The sequence below is a fragment of the Sardina pilchardus genome, chromosome 24 (assembly GCF_963854185.1).
Source record: "Sardina pilchardus chromosome 24, fSarPil1.1, whole genome shotgun sequence".
NCBI classification, from domain to species: Eukaryota; Metazoa; Chordata; class Actinopteri; order Clupeiformes; family Clupeidae; genus Sardina; species Sardina pilchardus.
Genome location: NC_085017.1, coordinates 25,110,192 through 25,134,400, shown reverse-complemented (window position 1 = coordinate 25,134,400; position 24,209 = coordinate 25,110,192). Strand labels below are relative to the sequence as shown.

At 42.3% G+C, this 24,209-nt stretch overlaps 6 protein-coding genes across 6 annotated transcripts; 4 read left to right on the top strand and 2 right to left on the bottom strand.

The window, feature by feature from the left end:
- The first annotated feature begins 919 nt into the window (after positions 1 to 919).
- Positions 920 to 2,780, top strand: gatad1 (GATA zinc finger domain containing 1). The gene is made up of 5 exons (XM_062529320.1): positions 920 to 1,435; positions 1,546 to 1,668; positions 1,755 to 1,814; positions 1,964 to 2,147; positions 2,240 to 2,780. Exons 1-5 carry the CDS (start codon positions 1,256 to 1,258, stop codon positions 2,428 to 2,430), a joined length of 738 nt encoding a protein of 245 aa, XP_062385304.1. The 5' UTR covers positions 920 to 1,255; the 3' UTR covers positions 2,431 to 2,780.
- A 2,075-nt stretch (positions 2,781 to 4,855) lies between these two features.
- On the top strand, positions 4,856 to 7,894 carry lrrc14b (leucine rich repeat containing 14B). Its single transcript, XM_062528964.1, has 3 exons — positions 4,856 to 5,925; positions 6,262 to 6,621; positions 6,978 to 7,894. The coding sequence occupies exons 1-3, from the start codon at positions 5,021 to 5,023 to the stop codon at positions 7,294 to 7,296; spliced, it is 1,584 nt and encodes a 527-aa protein (XP_062384948.1). The 5' UTR covers positions 4,856 to 5,020; the 3' UTR covers positions 7,297 to 7,894.
- Positions 7,895 to 8,005: 111 nt separating this feature from the next.
- LOC134072333 (cytochrome b-c1 complex subunit 7) lies at positions 8,006 to 10,171 on the bottom strand. The gene is made up of 4 exons (XM_062528966.1): positions 10,081 to 10,171; positions 9,326 to 9,394; positions 8,706 to 8,872; positions 8,006 to 8,202 (listed from the first exon to the last, which is right to left on the bottom strand). The coding sequence occupies exons 1-4, from the start codon at positions 10,097 to 10,099 to the stop codon at positions 8,125 to 8,127; spliced, it is 333 nt and encodes a 110-aa protein (XP_062384950.1). The 5' UTR covers positions 10,100 to 10,171; the 3' UTR covers positions 8,006 to 8,124.
- A 62-nt stretch (positions 10,172 to 10,233) lies between these two features.
- Positions 10,234 to 12,747, top strand: nsun4 (NOP2/Sun RNA methyltransferase 4). The gene has a single exon (XM_062528963.1). It carries the CDS (start codon positions 10,236 to 10,238, stop codon positions 11,400 to 11,402), a length of 1,167 nt encoding a protein of 388 aa, XP_062384947.1. The 5' UTR covers positions 10,234 to 10,235; the 3' UTR covers positions 11,403 to 12,747.
- mterf3 (mitochondrial transcription termination factor 3) lies at positions 11,886 to 15,291 on the bottom strand. Its single transcript, XM_062528962.1, has 8 exons — positions 15,207 to 15,291; positions 14,407 to 14,792; positions 14,141 to 14,293; positions 13,439 to 13,628; positions 12,984 to 13,131; positions 12,766 to 12,837; positions 12,415 to 12,576; positions 11,886 to 12,209 (listed from the first exon to the last, which is right to left on the bottom strand). Exons 2-8 carry the CDS (start codon positions 14,780 to 14,782, stop codon positions 12,015 to 12,017), a joined length of 1,296 nt encoding a protein of 431 aa, XP_062384946.1. The 5' UTR covers positions 14,783 to 14,792; positions 15,207 to 15,291; the 3' UTR covers positions 11,886 to 12,014.
- Positions 15,292 to 15,581: 290 nt separating this feature from the next.
- ptdss1b (phosphatidylserine synthase 1b) lies at positions 15,582 to 24,209 on the top strand. Its single transcript, XM_062529540.1, has 13 exons — positions 15,582 to 15,760; positions 16,169 to 16,260; positions 16,680 to 16,724; positions 16,834 to 16,958; positions 18,272 to 18,430; positions 18,678 to 18,829; positions 19,111 to 19,252; positions 19,517 to 19,629; positions 20,096 to 20,161; positions 22,488 to 22,587; positions 22,931 to 22,999; positions 23,220 to 23,286; positions 23,447 to 24,209. Exons 1-13 carry the CDS (start codon positions 15,582 to 15,584, stop codon positions 23,542 to 23,544), a joined length of 1,407 nt encoding a protein of 468 aa, XP_062385524.1. The 3' UTR covers positions 23,545 to 24,209.

Sequence of the window (24,209 nt, the reverse complement as noted above, 5' to 3'; positions counted from 1 at the left end):
CTACCCTGTGTTCTGCAATTAAATCGCTAAGAAATCGTAATCCTTTACTCTGGATCCCAGCCTTACTTGTTTAACCTCTTCAAGTACCGTGCTAGAGAGAACAAAAAGTATGTTCACAGAAAATTCAAAAATTGTGAATCATATTAAGGTTAACTTTTATTTCAAATATGATCTTGTGTATATTGAATAGATTCAGATACATTATTTCTGTAAAGTATTTTTTAGGAAAAATTGTATTCCTATATCAATTCATTTTGTGTAATAAAATATATGACATATGACACAGTGGGTGAACTGTTCATTCATTCATCCATCAACTATTGTGATTCTTTCCCATGTTATTTTTACTTCCCTCGGCCATATTAGCCTTTAGTAGAATCCGTGGGGCTCCCATGGTGCTGGAGATTTCAATTAGTTTTTGTCGAGCGACAATTGGATGAGAGGGAGTAGGCTAGTATGGAGCAGGCTATTAGGGCCAGTCATGAAGAAAAGAAAATATTTTTGCCGTGACGAGATTAAACTCAACACGTCGACTTTAAATTTGGGGATAAAGTTGAAATATTAGGTCAACTTTATTCTCAAAATGTTCATGTCGGCATTTTTTTTCCCTTCATGTGTGGCCCATAGGCCTACGGAAGAGAACACACACAGCCTATATTTTACTAGGTAGTAGCAAAAAGACTTCATAGATGCATCTTTATGAAAAATAAACAATTTAAGTAGATTCTATCAAATCTAGCTTTGTAGCCTGCACCTGTACTGTTCTAGAAACACTTTGCTAGTAGGCTATGTGGCTTGCTTGTAAATAAAAGGACCAAGTAGACCTTTCCAAGATGGCGCCAGGAAACATCCGGAAACATCACCCCGACACAAGTGGTGCATTATGGGCTGTTGACACCGGAAGTTTTCTATTTTCATATTGGACAGCCACAACTTCGCCTGTGTACCACCATTCAGGAGGAATTTGGCTAGCTACCAAGGACATTAAATATGAAAAGGGCGCCCAGGAAACCTCTGTTCGTTGAAAGGGACTGTCGGTAGTTATCACATTATACTAACGTTACGGTAAACCACTTTTTATTCATAAGATCCTAGAAAGCAAGAGCCTACTGATGCATTGCTAACGTTAGCTAGCAAGCTAAGTTGCTTGCCTGGCCAACTATATAAACCCGTTTCATAGCAGTTAAATTGAACATATTAGCCTACTGGTTATTAACGTAATATTGCTCAAAAGACCCCAACACTCCAAGACGAAATGCCGCTGGGGTTGAAACCATGCTGTGCGGTGTGCAAAACAAATTCGTCCTCTATGTGGAAGAAAGGAAATCAGGGGGAAATTCTGTGCAACAACTGCACAGTAAAGAGCTCAATCGGGGGACCCTCCGGCCCGTCAGCATCCTCCAACGTACAACAGAATAATGGTGGAGGAAAACAGGTATGCGATCTTCATAAGCAAACACTGATAAAGAGTTGTTAATCGATGATACACCCAGCACTCAAAGATTACATTGTTCCAATTCCCACCATTTTCTATCTTGCCTGCAGTCGAAACAGGAGATCCACAGAAGATCAGCACGATTGAGAAGCACGAAGTACAAGGCTCCAGCTTCTGAGAAGAAGGTCTCGACTAAAGGAAAAGGCAGAAGACACATTTTCAAACTGAAAAATGTAAGTAGTCTCAGAGACATGTTGTAACGCTCTGTCTGACAGTTTTACTGACCGGCTTATGTTGATATATGCATGTTTTTGTTTAGCCAATCAAAGCTCCGGAGTCCGTTTCAACAATCATAACATCAGAGTCTATCTTTTACAAGGTACGTTTAAGTCTGTCTGCAACCATGCCATTTAATTTTTCTTGAATTTCCCCTTGGGGATCAATAAACTATCTATCTATCTATCTATCTATCTATCTATCTATCAGTCTGTGTGTTCAATGAACTGAGTGTCATTCCTCTTTTTCTAGGGGGTGTACTTTCAAATAGGGGACGTCATCAAAGTTGTAGATGAAGATGATGGAAAGCCATACTTTGCACAGATCCGCGGGTTTATACAGGACCAGTATTGTGAGAAGAGCGCGGCATTGACATGGCTGATCCCCACACAGGCCAGTCCAAGAGATCACTTTGACCCGGGCACGTACATCATTGGTAAGTCCTTAAAGTATTGCCTCTGTCGACATGGCAAAAGCCTAAATAACTTCTGATACAAATTAACAAAAAAATTTTTTTCTCCTCTTTAGGACCAGAAGAAGATTTGCCAAGGAAGATGGAGTATCTTGAGTTTGTTTGCCATGCGCCTTCAGAGTACTTCAAGTCAAAGAGCAGTCCCTTTCCAACCATGCCCATACGGCCCGAGAAGGGCTACATTTGGACACACATTGGACCTACCCCTACTGTTGCAGTCAAGGAAACAATTGGTGGAGGCAACTAGTGTTTTTTTACTATAACAGAAAGGACACACATCTGCAGAAGAAGGTGCATCATTGGCCTGAACTAATGGAAGTACTGGACAACAAACACTGTGTCATGTGTGCTCACAGTATTATTTATACACTTTTTTACAGGGTGACATAAAATGACTTTTAACATTGGGATCAGTGTTTTGGAAGGTTGAAAGGTGCCATAAACCTGAAGACATGGTGCTGTACAGACTTCTCCATTGAGGTCTTTTAAAATACTGACTTTTGTAATGTTTTTTTAAAAATAAGTAGTACATATGGACAGCCAATATCAGATATTTTGTTTTGTGAAACAAAATAAATAGTATGTGTCTAGTCCTTAATGCAGATGGTTATTGCATTAGTGTTATCATTTTTTGTATACTAACTAATGTATGTTTTCTGCATTATCAGTTCTTAAAAGGAGGTGATCTGTTTGTTAGAAATTACTTGGAGAAGAAATGGTCACAATATGGAAGTTGCCATCTGAGTCTATAGTCACCAGGGGGCGCTGTTCGGCATTTGTATTCACAGCCATACGGCTCTGTTTGTACTGTAGTGATTCCGGTGCAGAGTAGTAGGCCTGTTGTAGCGTAGAGATTTGTCTGCTGCTGCCACCCTTCTCTGACCTTGTCCATGGGGTTATTGGGTTCACTGATTTATATCTATTCTCCGCCCATGTAAGACGTCAGTAACCCAACAACGGCCAAATGGCACAGGAGTCTGTAAGCAAATTATTTGCATGTCTCTTATCAACATTGTAGTGTTGCTTGCACAAGACCTATTCTGAGCACATTCAAATGCACCCAGACTTGTTTGGGCTCACCCAGGCTATAAAATTATGCCTTTAAGTGAAAGATTTATAGAGACGTCAAACTGGGAGCTCTATAAAGTTTCTACGCTCTATGCTGTTAGGCTATGACACCTGTATGTTGGTCTCTATAAATGAGCACGGAAGATGAAGCTGAATCCATGGTGGGCCCTCATTATGTGTGAGGAATATTTTTTTTTTTTGTATGCCATAACTTTAATGACCATAATTTTGCAATCAGGCCAAAAATATGGACATATTGTTTGAACACACCCCGTCTCTGCTGTATCCCTTAAGCATGTGCATTCGTTGCAGCATTCATAATTCCACGGGCATCAGCAAAGACAACAGAGCACCATGTGCTTCTGCTCTCGTCAGAGCATGAAAGGGGGCCAAGGAATAATAGATAGGGATAACAGCAGGACAAGTGGTGTGTGTTGTAGGAGGGTTGTAAAAACATTGTGGCTTGCGTGGGAGATTGTTGAGAAGAGACGGGAGAAAGGTTTTTCATGGATTTATTAGATATGGTCGATGTGGAATTGATGCTTAGTCACCGCATGCACTCTAATTTCATTGGGGAGAATCACATGAATCGGTCCTGCTGTCACTCTGTCGGTCACGCACATATCTGCACCACAGTGCTTTGCTTTTGCACAGGTGCAACAGACTGATTTCCCAAACATTGTTTTATTAATGATCATTTTATTATAACACTGGAGGCTGCATGTGTGTGTTAACAGAATGAGAGATTGTGTTCATTTGTGTGGTGAGAGATTTTTCATTTTTGTAACAATATTTTTTTCTCCTTCAATGCTCTTCTGTGTTCTCTCACCCACTCCCATGCTTGCAAACACACACACTCTCTCTCTCACACACACACACACTTAAGCCATTGCTAAGAGCCGTCCCTAACCTACACTTAGGCTACTTATTTTTGTACCCACCCAATCCCACAACATATCGGGTTGATGGGATTTATAGATATTTCTCATACACCTTTGCTTTGCAGATTCCCCATAATCAGAACCCAGTCCCAGTAGTGCCCTTGACGCGCCACACAGCCAGACAGGCATCTGTGGGTACAGCCTGTGCCAAAAGGATCTTGGCCATCATCCTGCAGCATGGAGTCAGGTGTCACAACAACAACAACAACAATAAGGACAACCTCCCTATAGCTACAGGGTAACATTAAAAGTGTCAAGTTATTTAAAGTGAAAATGATTGCAATGGTGGTTATTGCTGTAATATGTTTGGAATTTTACTGACTTTTAGGTGCTTCCTGTGGATAGAGGGGCTGTCCTTGGGTAGAAATGTTTTATGTCAGTGCAGTGTGAGAACAAGTATTTATAGCACCTAACAATACACTGAGTATGTATTAGCTGTTTCAAGTATTGGAAATTGGGGATGTGTGGGGTAGTTGTGTGGGGTTGCGTGTGGTATTAAGGGAAAGTGGAAAGGTTGTTGCGTTCTAACCTGTTGATGAAAGTCTCAAATAGACGAACTGTCAGAGGCCGAGAGGCCGAGACAGCTGCTTCTAAAAATAACAGACCCCCTCACGCACCCCGTAGGAGTATCTACACGGAGGCAAATGAACACAGACAAAGGCTAACCAGAAGTCTAGCACAGCGCACTGACTCGCCGGCTGACAAAAGCACTGACGTGCCCATGTGCCTGTCAACAAAGAAAACCAAAACAAAGTAGCGCTCTCTATCCCAACGCCCAACTGTCTTTGCTGGGCTGTTGACTCTTAGCCTAGCATTCACTCCTCGACCATGAGGTCCCTACGTTTTATTGCAGCGGAGAGCTTCGTGTGCAGCGGCCCAAACGCTCATGAGAACATCAGCTGCCTCTCCCACAACTTGTACCCCCTGCTCTTCAAAGCCGCCTACCTGCGAGAGGAGGCCGCGTTTCTCCACGACCTTGTCCAGACCTGGCCTCTTCCGCAACTAAACCTCAAGCGGTTGCTAGAACTTACAAGTGACTGTACAGAAGACCTCACCTCACGGACCTGTCGTATATGCCTTGAGGCGGTCCTCACGGGTCTTCGGGACTACGTATTGAGCCCACAAACCACTTACGTTAAATCTCTGCGACTTGTCGACTTGACGGGTTTACAGGACCTGGAGCAGCAACCGTGCAAATGTGGGAAAACACTAGGCCGATGGGCGCGTACAGAGCTTCTGACCCGAATGTGTTATGAGGTTATGGTGGCTATGCAAGCCGGTAATTCAGCTCCGTCAGCATTCGACACAGAGATAGACGTGCGCGTGGAGGCGTTCGTCACTGGCCGCAGTTTTGAAGTGGTGTCGCAAGCGCTAATTCTGCGGAATCACTGTCCACTGAGATTCCACTGCGTCTCCCTACGCGCCGACTCACTCTCCGTCAGGAATCTGGTTTATTTCGTGCGGCTCGCCGAGCCCGAAGCGCTTGAGAAGTTGGAGGTGGTCCACAACGTGCATCTTGAGGCTCCGCACCTGGAGGTCATCCTCTCTAAAATGGACTTTAAAGAACTGCGATCCCTCACGCTCCCCGCTCGAGCTTTGGACGTAAGGCGCCTCGGACCCGAGGACATGGACTTGTTCGGGGTCCTGGGAGATTTGTTGAGTAAGCTGAAACACCTGAGGGAACTATACCTGGGCTTCTCAACTTTAACAGGACACCTTCGAAGACTACTCAGGTATGTAATGAGTGATGATCTAAAATAGAGGATTTTCTACATGCCTGGATTTAATTCCCAGTGTTAGTGTGTTGCATTAGACTACAATAAAACCAGATATAGTTTAATTTCCACAACATTTATATTCGCACTATCCATTGTTCCATTGACTGACTGACTGCACAACTGAACTGAGTTGTTTTCATTTAGAGAATGTTGGCTGGCTGACCCAGACATAATCTGGCAACAACTAGTGGCCCGCATCAAGCTGAGTGCCAAACCAGTTATTTGCCCTTAGTATGTGTGCTACTTCTGTCTCTGACCTCCAACATTTGCTCGTTACTCTTCTCTCTCCAGCCCTTTGAACACACCTCTCCAGTGTTTAGAGCTTGCTAACTGCTCTTTAAACGGAATTGATATGGCCTACCTGGCAAACAGCCTCCACAGTGAGCACTTGGTTCGCCTGGACCTGAGTGGGCATGTGGTGGGCGATCTCTTCCCGAACACCTTTCGGAAACTCCTCCATCGCTGTGCCGACACGCTGTGCAGCCTTGGTCTGGAGGACTGTGGTTTGGAAGACGAGCACCTGGAGCTGCTCCTGGGGGCTCTGACTCCTTGTAACCACCTGCAGGAGCTCAAGATACTGGGCAACCCGCTGACCTGGGCTGCCCTTCGGAGGATTTTCAACATGCTCGCCCAACACTACCATGCCCTCAGGTACTGCTGGTGGACATGACAAATAAAAAAAGATCATTTTCACCACCACACTGTTTTACATATGGTCCCCCTCTCGCTATAACACTCATGTAATGCTTCACATATTATTACAGTCTTACTTTTACACTCTTGAAATGAATGTGTTGAAAACAAACACATCTCTGTATCCAGATAGGGACAACACAGTTTGTGTTGTTTCCAACACATTCGTTTTAAGAGTGTACCTACTGACAATGTAGTGCAGTTTAGGTGCTCAACACTTGATAAGCAGAACTACCGGTACGCATGTTGGTTTCGTCATTCATTGCGTTTTTTGGGGGGTTCATCTCAACACAGCTTTGTCTGTTCTCCTGTAGGTACATAGAGCTCCCAGTGCCACGAGATTGTTATTCTGAAAACGTCACCTATCCTCTAGACGACGGCGCACTGCTGCAGTACGACCGCGAGAAGTTCCGTGAGGCCCGGGCCGAGCTGGTGGGCATCCTGGAGCAGGCGGGGAAGGGCCACGTGGAGGTGTGCTCCCCGCTTTTAGGCGTGTACGACGCCGACATCAACGAGACGTCCAACGAGCTCGGGGTGTTCATGGTGAATTCTTTCAAAGACGTAGTGGGCAATTTCATCGGCACAGTCCAAGACGAGGTGGATGCGAGGAGGGAGCGCAGGATGACAGAGTAAATTTGGTGGAAGAGAGGAGGGTGGATGGGGTGTCAACTGACAAGAGATATGTGGGGATGGAGTGAATTTGGAAAGGTGAAGAAAAGCACTTGGATAGAGGGCAGATCCAAAAAGAATGGTATTCCTGAGAAAAGACCAGATTAATAAGCGTGCAAACAGATACATGCACTGCAACAAATGAGCAGATGGAGGGGGAAAAGGGCATAGACTTTTACAAGACCAAGATGGAGCAATAAAATGAACTGAGAGCTTTTGGTTCTGTGTGGCTACAACCTGCTGAGGAAGTGTATGCAGAATAGGTGGACCATCGTCAATGTTACGTAGCTGCAAGACTTTAAGAATGAAGATGCAATTGCAGTTAATTGACAGGGTGCAGAATTAAAGCATCCAAAATGTTCAATAATTGTAGATGGAAAATGTAGATAGATTTTGAAATTGTCTCAAATCTTGAGAAACTACAGGTCACAACAGCAATGTATCCTTTTGTATTTGAAATCAATATTTTAAGATATGTTATTGCTTTGGATTTTTTTCATATCTTTGTAAATGTAAATGTTTTGGATTATGATGCTAACTCAGAATAAAATTGTTCAGCGTGGTGTCTGTCTATACAACCCAGTTTATTAAAATAACTTTGGGACATGCCATAAATTACCTCCACTGAGTACTTCTGTTACTTGGACAAAAAAAATGCACAAGCCAGCTGGACTTTTCAGTTAAAAGAGGCTTTAATAATTACAGAGACCAGACAACATAATACACTTTCATTTTTAAATACATCACACCAGAGACCAGACCACAATCAGGTGTGCAACCCCCACAATCCCTTTACTTCTTACTCCACTCCTCTTTCTCCTTCCTCTCCCGAATCACCTCGATCAGGTAGGGTTCTAGGTAGTGCTTGTCCTGTAAGAATCACAAATACAAGCACACACAACTTAAAGGCATGCTGATGAAGACAGAAAAACAGACAAAACTAAATAGTCACATACTTTTAAATGTTCTAAATGGTAGTGCACAAAACACGTCCTTATGCTACTCTCTACTTGGTTTAGTCCTAATGGCTGTCCAGTGTATATGAACCACGGCACTTTGGATTGACAAGACATTATTTTTGGCAAAGAATGCGTTCTCATACACAAAAAAATTGAAAAAGTGAAAAGAAAGATGTTACAGAAAAATACCATAGAGGGGAAAATGAACGGGGACCTGTTATCTCATACAAATGCTATTCATTTTGATGTTACAATAGAAATAGCCACAATTTGATATGGCACACATACATAGTATGAACCACAAAATAATCCTTGCAACACTCATGTTTACTGAAATGAAAACCTGGAAGATTCATGGCCTGAGATGGCATAAGTTCAACATCAATGTTTTTAACCTGACGTGAGTGGTCTTACCTCTTCGTATTTAGTCCAATTCTCCTTGGGGAGAACAGCCTGTTTCATTGAGAGGTCAAGGGCCCTCTTGATGCGGAACATTCTGTCATTGTACTCGTTTTCTGGTAACCTACGGAGGGCTTCCTTTACGTCAGAATCCTCATGAATGGTGTCATCTCGCATAAGACCTGCAATGTGAAAACAGTTTAGAAACTGTTCACAAGCGCGCTCATATTTGATTCTCAAAATATCCCAGAGGAAACAAGTTTCACAACATGTCTATCAACTGCTATGCAGTTCGGTCACTGTTTCTTTTTTCTTACATGGGTGTTAAATACAGAGACGGACATTCCTGGTTCCAGAGAATAAAAGTCCTGCCATATATTCTTTCTACCTGTGCACTTAACACAAGTGATATCACTAATAGTATGATCTACCTAGCAGCTAATTAGGATGAGCTGGTTTACTAAATGGTTGGATCAAATACTTTGGCAGGACTTTTACTCTCTGAACCCGGGATGTCCGCCTCTGGTTAAATAAATAGGTTGTAATATTATTGATCCACAAGTGACTCGATGTGCGAGGGGCATGGATGATCAGAATTGTTCATTGTTGACATCAAAAGGTGAGGAATCACTTACCGAGCTTGTTGAAACCGCAAGCGTTGTAGTACCATTTACGGAATCCAAGCAGAAGCCTGCCGGTAGCAGCTGGGGAGAATCAACATCAGATGTTAAAGAAATTCACCACAGCTAAATTATGCTCAGTTGCAGCAACCCAATGCCGAACTTTCCTTATATAGAATAGGCATTATGGAGAACAACACAACCTGAATCAAAGCAAACCATACACAATCCAGTTATACCACTGCTGAACACCAGGTTAAAGTCGTTAAATGGTCAAATGAGATCCTGTGGTAGCTGCTACATCTTTTGGAAAGTCGTCACCACGAAATGTAAAAACCTTTAGAGGTTACAAAAACTTGCTAACCAACGATAGCCACTGAACCGTTATATAACTACGCCAACATCGTTAACCGCAATAGCTAGCTAATGTGAAAGCATAACACTTATTTAACTTTCAGACATTACTTCAGTGTCACTCCAGTGTCCTTTAGAGCGCTGAAAGGGGATGGTTGATTTCAACCATTATGAGTAACCTGGTTTTCCATCGAAAGCTAGCATGTTATATTTCTTCGGTAGCTAACGTCACATAACAGTTAGCTAACGCTAGGGGACATACAGTAAAGGACACTCCGGAAAGAAATATGCTTTACATTATTACGACAATACAACCACAGCCTGTTAATTGATCACAGTTAAAGTCACAATATCGACGATATAGTTCATCATGAAAATATAGATAAATAAACGACTTTAAAACCCTATCAGTTTACCTGGTGCCCTCGCCGCCATTTTCAACTCTAAGGAAGTACGTAAAGGATTGTGGGTAATATGACGTGCAGTTCCGTCCTAACCACGTGTTTGACTGATTTTCTTTTAGGTCTATGGATTTGACCTTTGACACTGATACGAGTCAAGAACAAGAAACATGGCTACTCAACGACTGTGGAATAGCTTGTCTGCACAAGGAATGCTACACAACAAACTAAGAAATCTTGTACAATTCACACAGAAACGGCATCGGGTAAAAACTAAATGGGCAGCGACTCAACCAAAGTTATCTGCCACTAATCTTGCCCTGCAGAACTTTGACGCAATATACAGCATGGAACTTGGAGAGCTGTGGCCTTCGGTACGTGTTAGCTTGCTCTCTGAGCGTAAATATGGTGCTTTGGTCAACAACTTCTCGTGTGCCGACACTGTCACAGATCTACAATCTCTTGGGTGTGTGGATTTTATTGCCTCAAGTTCTACAGGAGCCGATCAGCACACTGTTAACGAAGGGACCTGCCGTGATTTAACAATAGCCTCCATCAGCCCAAACGTGAAATGCTTGGTTTTTCCCAAAGGGGACATATCTCGCTTCAAGCCAGCAACATTAGATAGTTCTGGCTTTTTGAGATACTACCTTATGGATGCAGCCTCTGTCCTACCTGTCCTCGCTTTGAATGTTCAGAAAGAAGAGTCGGTATTGGATCTGTGTGCTGCTCCAGGTGGGAAGACTTTAGCTCTTTTCCAAACACAAGCTGCCAGGTTCATTTGGGCTAATGACTTGTCGGGGTCTCGTATGTCTCGTCTTCAAAGAACTCTCAATTCCTGTCTTCCACATGACCTCCTTTCAGAGGATAAGCTGTACATCACCTCTTTTGATGGACGTGAGTGGCATGAACTGGGAGAAAATGCCTTTGACAAAGTCCTGGTGGATGTTCCCTGTACTACTGACAGGCACTCTTTAGTAGAAGAGGACAATAACATATTTAGTCGTTCAAGGACAAAAGAGAAGCGAAATCTACCTTTATGTCAGACTCAGCTATTACTGGCTGGGCTCCAAGCTGTAAGGAAAGGAGGAGAGGTTGTGTATTCCACTTGTACTCTGTCACAGCTACAAAACCAATGTGTGGTAGAGCAGGCAGTGAGCCTTGCAAACCAGGAACTGGGAATAACTGCAGAGATAATTGATCTCCAGCCTTTCACCACTCTCTTTAAGGACACTTTCCATTTTGCTCCAGACCTAAATGTTGGTGTGATGGTGTTGCCTCACCTCGTTGCCAATTTTGGACCCATCTACTTTTGCAAACTGCGACGCCTCAGTTAATAATAAAAGCTGACAAAAGACAGTGAAACACATGCATGAGCAACTTCTTGATGTGCACATTATATCCCACAGGATATTTTGTTTCCCACGCCGGCCCATGAAAGCTTAGGCTACTGCGACATTGTAGCTAATTCAAGGATGATTTTTTAAAATAAAGATACCAGTGTGTGAATTCTGTCAAACGCTACATATCTGTATGAGAGGAGGTTGTTTTCATTAAACAGAAATGGCACCAATCTGAATTAAGTTGACCTTGTGGATCTTTGTGGATCTGGAAAACTATATAGCTATGCTGGATCAATTCACATGGTTGGACTTGGTTCACCAACAAACAGACATACAAACTCCTGTCTGTCAATTTAGAGCCCACTATACATTTAATTCCTTTTTATTCCTGTACAAGAAAGTGTAAAGATCAAACAGTCAGAAATATTATGGATAAAATAAAATTGTGTAAAGCTCAAAGAAAATTCTTCAGAAAACTATATCAAAGCAGTTTATTGAAGTGTTGGAAAATCATCAACTGCTTACAACTCCATCTGTTATTGATGCCTTGTTAACACAATGCAATGAAGAAAAATAAGCAGAATTCAAGACAAACATGTAAACAGACTACAAAGTTTTTTGAAAGCATTCAAAATCATCTACTGTGGCAAGTGCCACACTGGTGCAGAAGACATCATCTGGGAGTTTCACAAGGCGTTCTAGGGAAATATAGTTTGGTTCAGCAGGGTCATACTGTGCTCTTCCTAGATACTTCAGGAAAAGGTGCCTCTCTTTGATCCGCAAAAACTGGGTATTCAGTACCTTTGGGAGGAACAGTGATAAATTAGGAGGATGTACACTACCGTACAAGCCCAACAAATCCATACTTGTGGTTAACAGAGAAGATCATTATTCAAGATTATAGCAAAATGTATCCAATGTTTTATTTGTATTATAATGTCCACTATTATTCATTTTCATTCATGACAATGTGTTTATAGTAACACCGAAACAAACAACAGTTTACCTGTGGGAATTTGGCGATAAGAGAATGGGGAATGCCCATGGTGTTGTGAATGTAATTAAATATCTTGTTCAGTTTTGTCTTGTTTGCGGTCAATATTTTTGGCACTTCAGTGACCATGTGTTGTATTTCATTTGTACGAAATCCAAATTCCAGCTCGTATACCTGATTGAGAAACAGAAAGGCAAAAGTGTGAAATTGAGATGATGGGCATTTGAGTTTGTCTATGTGGTCTTCCTTATCAAATGATTATCTTTGTAATGAATGAAAAGTACAAAGTTGTCATGTGTTACCATTTCAATTTTTTTATATGAAAATACATTTCATGAGTATGTATGTTGAAGTGTTTCATACCTTCAGGTTCTCCTTCACTGGCTCTAGACTTCCACACAGGAGTCTGGGGAGACGAGTGATGATGTCCCTTGTCTGAAAATATACCACATATAAGGTCATGAACCACAATATCACTTTTGAGGATGGGAGGCCAGTTTTGTAATAACTACAAAGTATACTATTTAGTGAAATGCTTGATATAAAAACTACTGAGACATGTTTTAAAGGATGACCTTTACCTTTTCAGAGTTGAGACCCAAGGTGACTTGGTAAAAGCCTAGACGATTGTCCATCCTCTTTATATTGAAATTCAGCAAATAAGGGGCTTTAGAAACCATAGAGGCTATTGAACTTGAGCTGAATTTCTTTGCCTTGAGATAGGAGACTCTGTAAATGTAGAAATTGTTATAGAAATATGCACATGTGGCATCAGTGAGCTGTTACGTTTTCATTGACAATAATACATTGCAGTGAGCATAGAAGTAGGTCTCCAAAATAATTGTTTTCTTGTTGCATTGGTTTGATTGGATTTCACATTTAATATAACTAAGAAAAACACTTTCTGAGAAAATAAATAAAAAACTGATTTTACTGTCCAGGAGACACAACTCTCCCATCCCACACACACATACTTCAGTCATCTCAGACAGAAGTATCACCATTTGATGTGTGGTTAAGGGGGAGTGAGTTTTACCTGGCCTTCAGTTTGTCCAGTTCCTCTGTGAGGATGAAGGGGTTGGTGGTGATAATAGAGCCCAGTTGGCCATCCTGCACCCCCAGGTCCTTCAAGAAGAGCAGTCGAGGGGCCACATCGGACTGGAAGTCCAGCCTCACCAGCATGGAGCCTACGTTCGGTCGCTGCTCCAGCTTCCACAGGTCTACCCCTGAAGATCAGAGAATGAAGGTCAAAATTAGTGGAGCACTAATAATACAATAAGTGAGTACATACAATGTATCATTCAGCCACAGAAAACCTAAAAGCAAGGTGTGCAGTTTTGTGACATCTAACTGTATGTATACACCGCCGCCAACTTGAGCTTCCAAGAAGCTCTGGTCGCCCTGCGAAGGGACGCTTGGGGCAAGCTTTGGATGCTTCAGACGCTCAAGTGGCACAAGATGCCCAAAACGCGACGCCGCTTGAGAGAAGCCGGCTTCCATTGAAAATGAATGACTTCCTGTATCTTTGGAAGCTCAAGTCGGCGGCGGTGTGTACGTACAGTAAGGCCCCAAAAGACAGAATTGATACTGCCTTCAGAATTCACAAGAGGGATGCATTCAGCTGTATTCTTACAATCCTCTAATGTGAAAATGGCTTGTCTGTCTCGCAACTGAAGTAGGTGAGCCCACTGTTTGAGAAATAATCAGTTGGAACACTGGAAATATCTGCAGGTTGTACCTAGTTGTACTAGCTTGGTGAGTGTTTCTGATTGGTCAACGTAGTCTCTGAGAGAGAATGAGGTGGGAGGCAAAGCATGTGGCACCACAATCTGAATGGCCTCCTCATCACTGATTTCCTCAAGAGCTGAGAGTCGTGGGACATCCTCCAAATCTGCATCAGAAAATATAGAGATCCAAACGTCACTGGCTATTGACAGTACATTAAGACACTATGGACATTTGAAAAATGTGTGAAATAGTCAAAATGCACGTTTGCATACTTACCAACCAGAGCTGTCAAAGGGAGTTTAATGCTGGGTGCCTGTCCCTGCTTGTGGGGTATTATACTTCTTGCCTCTGGCTCTTCGCAGTCATGTTGTTTGAGCTGACAATGTTGTGCAGCTGATTCACACAAGCCTCGACGTGCTCCTACTCCAAACGTGCCTTTTGAGGTCAGTGAGGATCTCTGACCACTATGTAGGTTGCGGTGCAGTGTCAAACTGCTGCACATGCGTTTCATTGAGGTTGTGTGATCATCCAAAGGCTGCTGAAAGGCAGCAGCATAGTTGGTAGGGGGGTGTTTGATGGTGATGACCGATATCATGCCCCTTCTCAGCAGCCGGACACATCGTTGACAAAGCTGCATACTAGGGGGAAACATGGGGCAGCTTCTGAAAAATACACAAAACAGTTTGTTGATGGTACAGTGACAAGTCACCGACTCTGATTATCAAGTAGGCTATGCATTGATCAATTTCAGTGAATGTTGAGATGAACTTTCTATTCAACATATTGTTGGCTCCATGGTCGTGATGCTGGACTTGAATGCACATACAGCGCACACATCAATTGTATGGTTTTAGATCTCGTGAATACATATTTTGCTGATTAGACCATAGACAGTGAAAGGATTAGCCCCACGCAGCGTTTAACACTCCTGATAATATGCGGACTGCGACATTGACGGGTATTTCGTTGAATATACCAGAATTAAGACGTCAGTAAGACTACAGTAGCAACACAAACGACAACAAACCCTGCATGTCAATGTTAATCATGCATCATACAACACCATCTCTACATACTTAAGTTGATGGTCGACAGTCCGTTCCGTGAATTCAACAAACCCTTATCTCACGGAGTCCTCACATGTCCTCTCCGTTGTTGCGGAAGTCCTGAATGTACCATATCACAAGGGGTGTGGCTGGCTAAGATTAACCGAATGCATAGGCAAAAAATAACCTCATTTTTGCAACTTCATACAAAGTATAACTCATTTTTTGCCAACATCATAGGTTTATATCGTTCTGTAACATTACAGACCGAAATTCAATAGGACTTTCTAAATGGTGTCTACCTCCGGTTGAAAGTGTTGGTACATTCCGCTTGCTCAATGACAGCCTCTTGTCCTGCTCGCTAGTGGTTTGAAAGTTTGTTCTTGTCACCCTGACACTGAAGTGATGGCGCCCACCCTGGGATCCCGGACGCTGAGCAAAGATGACATTAATTATAAACTACATTTTCGAATGATAAACGAGCAACAAGTCGAGGATATCACCGTAGAGTTTTTCTATAAACCACATACCATCACCCTTTTGACGTTTACTGTGCTCAGCTTGATGTACTTCGCATTTACCAGGTAAATTATGTATGGTCGTACCATGCTGATGATGATGGATAGCCTACTTGCATGATGCTGAGATCAGTTTGGATAGATCAAAGCTGATTCCTATGCCATACACTATTTTATTAGTATAGTTTATAGTTTCAGATCCGGATATTTCTATAAATTAAATGCTACAACTTATCTGTTTTATATTGGCTGTGATTGAAGGATTATTTTAATGTCAAAACCAGCCCTGTTGCTGGTTTGCATTCTTGTCGTATATATACTAACTGCTAGATGTGGAGCTGGCCTCTTTGTAGGCCTAAAATGCTACATTGTTAATGATCCTCAAAATTATAAGATGGCTTCAAGTCAGTGTGCTAGTCTGACACTAGGCCTTCTAAAAAGGCATAGACTTAGACTTCTGTTTTTCTTTGGCAGAGATGATGCCAACCCAGATAATAATCTGCGAGTAGGACTAGTGTTGGTTGTCTCCTTCTTCCTGGTCATTAGTGTCCTGGCATTCCCTAACGGTAAGACACGCTTCACCAGCCTGATCTTGGTTGAGTCGACCTGCTCTGCGCTCTGCTCTCTGAGGGGATTGGAATGGATTAATGACTGGAAGTCTGTTACCGGGCTACTTGTAATGATTTAAGACCTTTGACAGGGTGGGCTGAACTGTGTTGTGTTCATACATTCACAGATTCAAATGAGCAAGCAGACTTTTTCAGGATAGACAGATGCCCCTACAATTTATTGTTGTGTGTTTGTAGCCTTTGTTACTCTGTCCCTAAAACAGTCTTGGATTATCCATGTCAAATCAACTTAAAGACTTTTGTAACATTGTGTGCTGCTGAGGGCATTAATGTTCTGGTGGGGGGGTTTTACTGCAGAGAGCATGGTTCACAGTTTGTTTTGTACTTTTGAATTCTATGCATTTAATCCTTTTAAGGTCCCTTTACAAGGCCACATCCTGTAATATGGAGAATGGTTTTTGGTGAGTACAGTGCCCAGAATTACATCCCCTCTGCTGTTAAGGGTTAATTGATTATTGATTTAAAAAACAAATCTGTTGTTTGACTACCTGATGCCTTCCTCTTCTTTAGGTCTTAGCGTTCTTTACTTCCTCTTCCTGGTTTTCCTCATCTTCTTGAACTGGGATCAAGTGAAGACGCTCATGTATTGGCTGGACCCTAACCTGCGGTATGCCACACGGGAGTCAGATGTTATGGTCAGTGATGCTAAACCATTCTGTGTCCATCACTACTTCCTAGGGTCCCACTGGATTCTAAGTGCACATTATGAGGGGGATACAATAACCACATTACCACTAAGTATAACATAATTATTTAGCCAGATTTTTATGGATATGTTTTAGATATTGGCTAGCATGTCTGTGTTGCATATATCCTTAATGATTTAACATTCTCTTATGTTTTGACAATAGGCTATGTGCACAAAAGGCTCTCTTCGGGCTTGTTTGTTTCTGGTAGAGCCAGGTGTGTCTGAACCTGGTGCTATTGTTAATGTAATTGGTGTCTACACAGACCCAGTTGGGTGTTGCACCTAGTGAATCAGCACATTGCGATAAATAAGGATTTATGCATAAAATTGTTATCATTGGGCGAACAAGATATTCAGTGTCAGTGTAAAGATGTAAGGAGCCGAATATACCAGAAGATGCCGTTACAACACAGTTAACGCTCCACCGGAAAGAAATAAGCGACTGGAATATTAATTAGCCTATTTAAACATAGTACGATCATAGAGAGATCTCTAGCCTAGTTTCGTGCGGTGTGGTGTGGGCGTGTGGCACACCTTTTACATTCTTATTGCACTTATTCACGGTTCCTTTCTTCTTTCTTGTGCAATCCTGTTTTCCTTATGCTGAGATGTAGAGTAATGGCTTTACAACATCACTGGATACTTCCTAGGAAATAGAGCCAGTTGCTCCACTGGAGGTCGGCATGCATTTTAATGAACCCATGTATGGAGACTGAGGGAGCAGAGAGGTTCTGGAGATTCAGTGTCACTGAGGGGGATCCACTGTTGACGGGCTCTCTCCTATACTCAGTTGCAGTTGAGATGGGGCGATGAGATGTAATCCAATGAAATATGATTAAACAGTGTAAAGAGATACCAGTAATACCAGATTTTACGTAGAACTTGCTCTTAGAACAGAGACAACAGTCCGCCAGTAGCAATCCACTCCCTAACACGAGTTAATAAAAGAAACAGAAAAGAGACAAAAATAAACAGTAGTTAGTTAGATAAAGAAGCTGTTTCTTTATCTAACTGGGTGCCTTGTCCTCTGCCCACTATTGAAATTGGTGCTATGTGTCCTGCTGTCAAATTAATTTATGATCTATTTGGCACTCATTTTCATACTAGTTACTACTTTATCATCGTAAAAGGCAGGAGAAATGTATTGAGATAGTCAGAAGATGTAAAAAAAAAATTCAAAATGTATCATTCTCTCTCTCTCGCTTTCTTTTTCTCTCTTTCTCTTCACCTCACTTTCCATCTCTTGCTTTTGCCTGACAGGAATATGCCGTGAACTGTCACGTGATCACCTGGGAGCGAATCATGAGCCACTTTGACATCTTTGCCTTTGGCCACTTCTGGGGCTGGGCCATGAAGGCCCTTCTCATCCGGAGCTACGGCCTCTGCTGGACCATCAGCATCACCTGGGAGCTCACGGAGGTAACACTAGGGTCATAGGTCAGAGCCCAACAGTGTACTAACGCATAGTTGCTAACTAAGTTAGCAACTTTGTTGCTTGCATTGCAATTTCCCATTGCCATCCAAGTTGCCAACAGGTTAGCAACTATGGTTTTGGGATATGCACCCTAGTAGGATTAGTGACGCCAAGTAGGTAGGGCTGGTTTAAGAGCACAAATCTTCTCTCCGCCTCTCATTCATCCTGAATGCCTTTATACACTCCTCACAGCTGTTCTTCATGCATCTGCTGCCTAATTTCGCTGAGTGCTGGTGGGACCAGGTGATCCTGGACATCCTGTTGTGTAATGGAGGCGGCATTTGGCTGGGTATGACTGTCTGCCGCTTCCTGGAGATGCGAACCTACCGCTGGGCCAGCATCAAGTGAGACACACACACACACACACACAGACACACACTAATGCGCCACACATGCAGAAGGCTGAATGTAGATAAGGCATAGTCTCTGATATGCATTGTTTCATACTAGTATCAAGACATACACATGGACAATGAGCATTTATCTGTGGTCCGCACACACACAACACTCATGCATTATGAGTTAAATTCTTCAGTAAAGTTTATGAACAAATTGTATGTCTATACAGTTAATTTATGTGGTAGCTCCTATTTTTATCAATTACTGTTTGCCTGTGTGTTTGCAGAGACATCCATACTACCTCTGGGAAGCTAAAGCGGGCCGTTATGCAGTTTACTCCAGCCAGCTGGACATATGTGCGCTGGTTCGACCCCAAGTCCTCCTTTCAGAGAGTTGCAGGCATCTACCTCTTCATGATCATATGGCAGGTGTGGTATTGCCATTTTTTCATGTTATGTTAGTGTTGTTGTGTAGTAATAGCAGCATTTCCGAACTTCAGAACTACGTACCCATTCATTGTATGTATTTTGGATAATCTCAATACCACTTTATTTTACTTTACTTTATTTATTGAGCACAATAAATATGGCCAGGCCCAAATAATATCCCTCTCTCTATCTCTCCTCTCTCTCTTTTTCCCTCTGTCTCTCTGACCCTCTTGCTCATGTCTGACTTCTTCTCCTCTCTCCCAGCTCACAGAACTGAACACGTTCTTCCTGAAGCACATATTTGTGTTCCAGGCATCTCACGCCCTAAGCTGGTGTCGCATCCTGCTCATCGGCATCATCACTGCCCCCACAGTACGGTACGAGTCTAACTACAAATTAGTGCTGCCACTAACGACTAATTTTCTAACGATTAATCTTTCGACTAATTTTTCGATTAGTCGACTAATCTAAACGACTATTTTTCTTTAAAAAAATCAAGTTTTCGTTATTTTGTTGTGTCCATTTTATTTTTAACTCAACTGAAGGGCCAAAACATGACATATAGCCATAGATATAGATATGCTCATATCAATATCAGCCTACTTTTGCAGAGTTAATAACAGAGAGACCAAAAATAAATAGGGGGTCAATAGCAAAACGATTAGTCGACTAAAAAAAATGGCATCGACTAATTTTCATAATCGATTAGTTCGATTATGTCGATTAATCGCGGCAGCACTACTACAAATGCGGCCTCATGGCATGCAATGCAAAATGTAAACATGCAATAACACTGTGCTGTGTGGTTTCTGTCCTGTCCTGTCCTTTCTCTCAACCGTTCAGCCAGTACTATGCCTACCTCACAGACACACAGTGCAAACGAGTGGGGACACAGTGCTGGGTGTTTGGGTGAGTATCACTCTGTGTAATTGAGAATGCTGTGTGTGTGTGTGTGTGTGTGTGTGTGTGTGTGTGTGTGTGTGTGTGTGTGTGTGTGTGTGTGTGTGTGGGAGTAAGTATTGGTGACTGATGAGTGATTTGGGAGAGACTCTGCGTTAGACATGCACTTACAGAATCAGATCGCTATATTCACTTAGCGGTGCTTTGCAATATGATTTGATTTAAGAGTCATTGCATGAGAAAACCAGGCAGAGGTGGGAAGAAGGGGGTCGGCCAAATCGGCTCATACTTTGTATATGTGATTAGTATGTGGAACTATGACCAGCCATACACTTAAAACCCTCCAGCTGTTTTTTGTTATGGAGTTCTGGGACCCCTCTCAGAGACCCTCAAAAATCCAACAATTCATGGATGAAAATGACTGAAATTGCCATTTCTACCCTGATTATCCTGATAAAGATATGAACATAAGCTTTATATTTCCATAGAGCCTAGGTAGCATAGTTTTAAAGACCAAAAGGTGCACCAAGGGGTTATCTACACCACTGAAAGCAGAATGTCCCCCCCTCTAAATTTCGGTAATTTTTAAGAAGCATTATCTCGTATTCGCAGTGGCTTTGGTGGATGGTTTTACTGTTGCTGGAGAAAGGAACATCTACTGATTCAAAAACAATTGTCGTCTAATTGGGCCACACATGATGTGTGCTGTGCCAGGAGGGTCTTTAGCAGAATTTGTCGTGTTTTGGCCTATGATAAACCATATTCAGATCGCCATCACATGGCCATACCATGGCATTACATCACAAACAGATTTAATGCCAGATGTTTGCGATGTAATGGCATGGTATGGCCACTCGGTGACGATCTGAATAGTCTAGTTTCAAATGTATGACAACCAAGAGCATCAATGCATGCAGAGGTCTGCACTCTTTGAGTGCTTTTCTAGTTAATTAAAGCTTTCTTTAACAATTTGTCATACAGTGACACAAAAATTGACCATAAATTACCCTATAGTGAGATATTATTACCTGGTTTATTATACTCCAAAATCCGAAAAAATACCGGAAAGACCCTCCTGGCTCGGCGCACATTATGTGTGGCCCAATTAGACGACCATTGTTTTTGAATCAGAAGATGTTCCTCTGTCCAGCAACAGTAAAACCATCCACCAAAGCCACTGCGAATGTGAGATAATGCCTCCTAAAAATGACCAATTTTAGAGGGATGAAAATTCTGCTTTCAGTGGTGCAGATAACCCCCTAGTGCACCTTTTGGTCTTTAAAACTATTCTACCTAAGCTCTATGGAAACATAAAGCTCGTGTTCATATCTTTATCAGGATAATTAGGGTAGAAATGGCAATTTCAGTCATTTTCATCCATGAATTGTTGGATTTTTGAGGGTCTCTGAGACGGGTCCCAGAACTCCATAACAAAAAAGAGCTGGAGGGTTTTAAGTATATGGCTGTTCATAGTTCCACATACTTATCACATATACAAAGTATGAGCCGATTTGGCCGACCCCCTTCTTCCCACCTCCTGCTTGTTCTGCCTGGTTTTCTCGTGCAATGACTCTTAACTCTGTGTGTGTTGTGTGTGTGTGTGTGTGTTTCACTACAGAGAGTTGTGCTGCAGTGTAGCTCCTCTGTGCCACCTGGCATACTGGGCCAATGATCATCTTGAACTTGAAAATACAATTGCTGAGTGTGTGTGTGTGTGTGTGCACGTGTGGTAGCTGGTTACACAGTCCAGTACCGGCTGTCTAGGAGCCCTTTGGGAAACTGCTGATGGAGGCATTCTCTTAAAGCCATGGCTGCCAGTGCTAGTGTCTGTGGGTGCCCAGTTTAGGGGATGGCGGGGGGACTTGCTGGCAGTACTTATTTAATCAGCTGGCTTCCTGTAAACGCCAAACAACGGCCCGCCTCTCTCCCCATCCTCTCTCTCACTGTGGACCTACAGACAGTCTAGTCTGCTGACCAGAATTAACATGCCTGTGTGTGTGTGTGTTTGATGAGGGATTGGGTATTTGGCAAAAGAAAAATCCCATTGTGTGAAAATGCATAATCGGCTTGCTCTTGTTTGGTAGTTTTTGTGTCTTAGAGTTGATCAGGGAAAAAACATTACCTTTTCTTTCATTTGTTCCGTCCCTGACAATTTTCCAGAATTGTAGCACAGAATTCATTCATAATCAATCTGTCGTACTCAAATTACTTATAGTTAATAAGAGTTCATAAGTTCATCTACATCATGTAAATAAGTGAACCATGTTTTAAAATCTGAGTGTATTGACAGTCAAAGGAGACCACTGAAAGCATCACTCTCTCTCTCCTTACCCAGAGCCATAGCCTTTCTGGAAGCACTCGCATGTATTAAGTTTGGCCAAGACCTCTTCTCCAAAACACAGGCCCTGTACGTGGTGTGGTGGCTTCTATGTGTGGTAAGGATCTCTCTCTCTCTCTCTCTCTCTCTGTCTCCTTTTCTATCTTCTCTTTTGTTCTTTTATTCTCTATGTCTCACAGACGTACTTTCTTGGTGGATAAATATATCATTTTTACAAGTGATGTTGAAGTCTATAAATGTTCAAAGACTGGAACAGTGGCAGTGGAGACATTGCTATGTTTGGCCATGCTTTCATATATACTCTTCTGTTCTCCTCTCTGATGCTCTCTAAAATTGTGAGTGCTTTATTGGCCTGGAGTGCTTAGAGTGGCAGCCAAAGCGAACACAAGCCACCTACAAAGCAGTAGTGTTTTTATATCTTTCCGCTCTCTACCCCAAAGGCCTTCATAACGTCTCTGTGCTTGTATGGAATGGTGTGGTATGAGCAGAGCCCTGGATCTAGTATGAAGGTGGGTTCACTGACTTACACAATCCCAAAGAAGCACAAACAACTTGCTAGTTTGAAACAACAATATGCATTATATTACTATTACCAAGTGATATTTTTATAGACAGCTGGTGTCATCATCAAACCTATTTTGATAGCACACGGTCAAGTGTATGGTGTGGTGTGTCTGTTGCATCATGACATGGACTCTTGACTGAAGCGTATGTTTCTTTTTTCAACAGAGCCTATCGGAATGTGAAGACAACAGTTTCAATGAGTCAAGTGGAGGCATCTTGGATGAGCTGAAAGGTAGGCTTTTGTGATTCTTGAAGTCTGCCCTCTTGTGGTTGTAATTCTTTCTGCACCCTGTGCAAATTTCACATTTTGGTCAACTTAAAGACCTGTCTGGATATCTGGGCACCTGTATGGGTCTTAAAAAAAATATCCCATTATTACTGGTACTTGACAGGTGAAAGGTGCTCTGGGAGTAGCAGTCATTCATCCAGGCGTAGAAGAGGAGGACCTGCAAAGAGTAAAACCGTGAATGGGACAAATGGGAAAAACTAACGGCTTAGTGAGGCACTGAAATGAACTCACATTCCCTAGAGTGAGTGAAGAAAGGAATAACGAAAGACGAAAAGTACAAATACTGTTGAAGAGCTTAAAGGAGGAGCTGTAGAGACACCAGCATCTTTCATCTTGGGCCCAGAGGAGGGATCTCGTGTCATGTGAGAAGTAGCGCCTCTCCTTATCCCTCATGTTATCGATATATCCTTTGCAATGGGTTGAGATGAAGCCACTAAATATTTTCAGTGTGGTCTTTGTTGTAGTTCTCTGTGTGAGTGTGTTGGACGGAGGGTAGATGCATAGGACTGTTTTGGTGGCTAGTGTTGGCACAGAAAAGCACATGCCTCAAGGTTTTATTTATTTATTTATTTATTTATTTTTCTTTATTCCCCCTATGCTTCTTCAGTTCTGAACAGTCTTAACTTGAGTCATCCTACATCAGTGTTGTACGTCATTCCACCCTTGACCTACTGTAGAGTTCACAGCTAAGTGCAAATCAAGGTCTTTTTAAACTGATGAAAAGACCTTCTCTTGTTTTGATGAATGCATTCTTGTATTTCATGCACTGCTAGGTAATTCAAATGTATTTAATTAACCTATTTTACTGCGGTTTATGGTTTATGGCAAGCATAGTAATGTTAATACATTAGTATTAAAGGAACACT

Bases quoted from the DNA above. Each gene is read 5' to 3' on its own strand.
- gatad1 (XM_062529320.1), top strand. From the start codon at position 1,256: ATGCCGCTGGGGTTGAAACCATGCTGTGCGGTGTGCAAAACAAATTCG. The intron at 1,815-1,963 runs GTACGTTTAAGT...CTCTTTTTCTAG, and splicing joins CAGAGTCTATCTTTTACAAG to GGGGTGTACTTTCAAATAGG. The intron at 2,148-2,239 runs GTAAGTCCTTAA...TCTCCTCTTTAG, and splicing joins CCCGGGCACGTACATCATTG to GACCAGAAGAAGATTTGCCA.
- lrrc14b (XM_062528964.1), top strand. From the start codon at position 5,021: ATGAGGTCCCTACGTTTTATTGCAGCGGAGAGCTTCGTGTGCAGCGGC. The intron at 5,926-6,261 runs GTATGTAATGAG...TTCTCTCTCCAG, and splicing joins CACCTTCGAAGACTACTCAG to CCCTTTGAACACACCTCTCC. The intron at 6,622-6,977 runs GTACTGCTGGTG...GTTCTCCTGTAG, and splicing joins CAACACTACCATGCCCTCAG to GTACATAGAGCTCCCAGTGC.
- LOC134072333 (XM_062528966.1), bottom strand. The intron at 8,873-9,325 runs GTAAGTGATTCC...TTCACATTGCAG, and splicing joins TTGCGGTTTCAACAAGCTCG to GTCTTATGCGAGATGACACC. The intron at 8,203-8,705 runs GTAAGACCACTC...TGATTCTTACAG, and splicing joins ATTGGACTAAATACGAAGAG to GACAAGCACTACCTAGAACC.
- nsun4 (XM_062528963.1), top strand. From the start codon at position 10,236: ATGGCTACTCAACGACTGTGGAATAGCTTGTCTGCACAAGGAATGCTA.
- mterf3 (XM_062528962.1), bottom strand. From the start codon at position 14,782: ATGTTTCCCCCTAGTATGCAGCTTTGTCAACGATGTGTCCGGCTGCTG. The intron at 14,294-14,406 runs GTAAGTATGCAA...TTTCTGATGCAG, and splicing joins CCCTTTGACAGCTCTGGTTG to ATTTGGAGGATGTCCCACGA. The intron at 12,577-12,765 runs GTATGAAACACT...TTTCTCAATCAG, and splicing joins CAGTGAAGGAGAACCTGAAG to GTATACGAGCTGGAATTTGG.
- ptdss1b (XM_062529540.1), top strand. From the start codon at position 15,582: ATGGCGCCCACCCTGGGATCCCGGACGCTGAGCAAAGATGACATTAAT. The intron at 15,761-16,168 runs GTAAATTATGTA...TTTCTTTGGCAG, and splicing joins ATGTACTTCGCATTTACCAG to AGATGATGCCAACCCAGATA. The intron at 16,725-16,833 runs GTGAGTACAGTG...CCTCTTCTTTAG, and splicing joins AATATGGAGAATGGTTTTTG to GTCTTAGCGTTCTTTACTTC.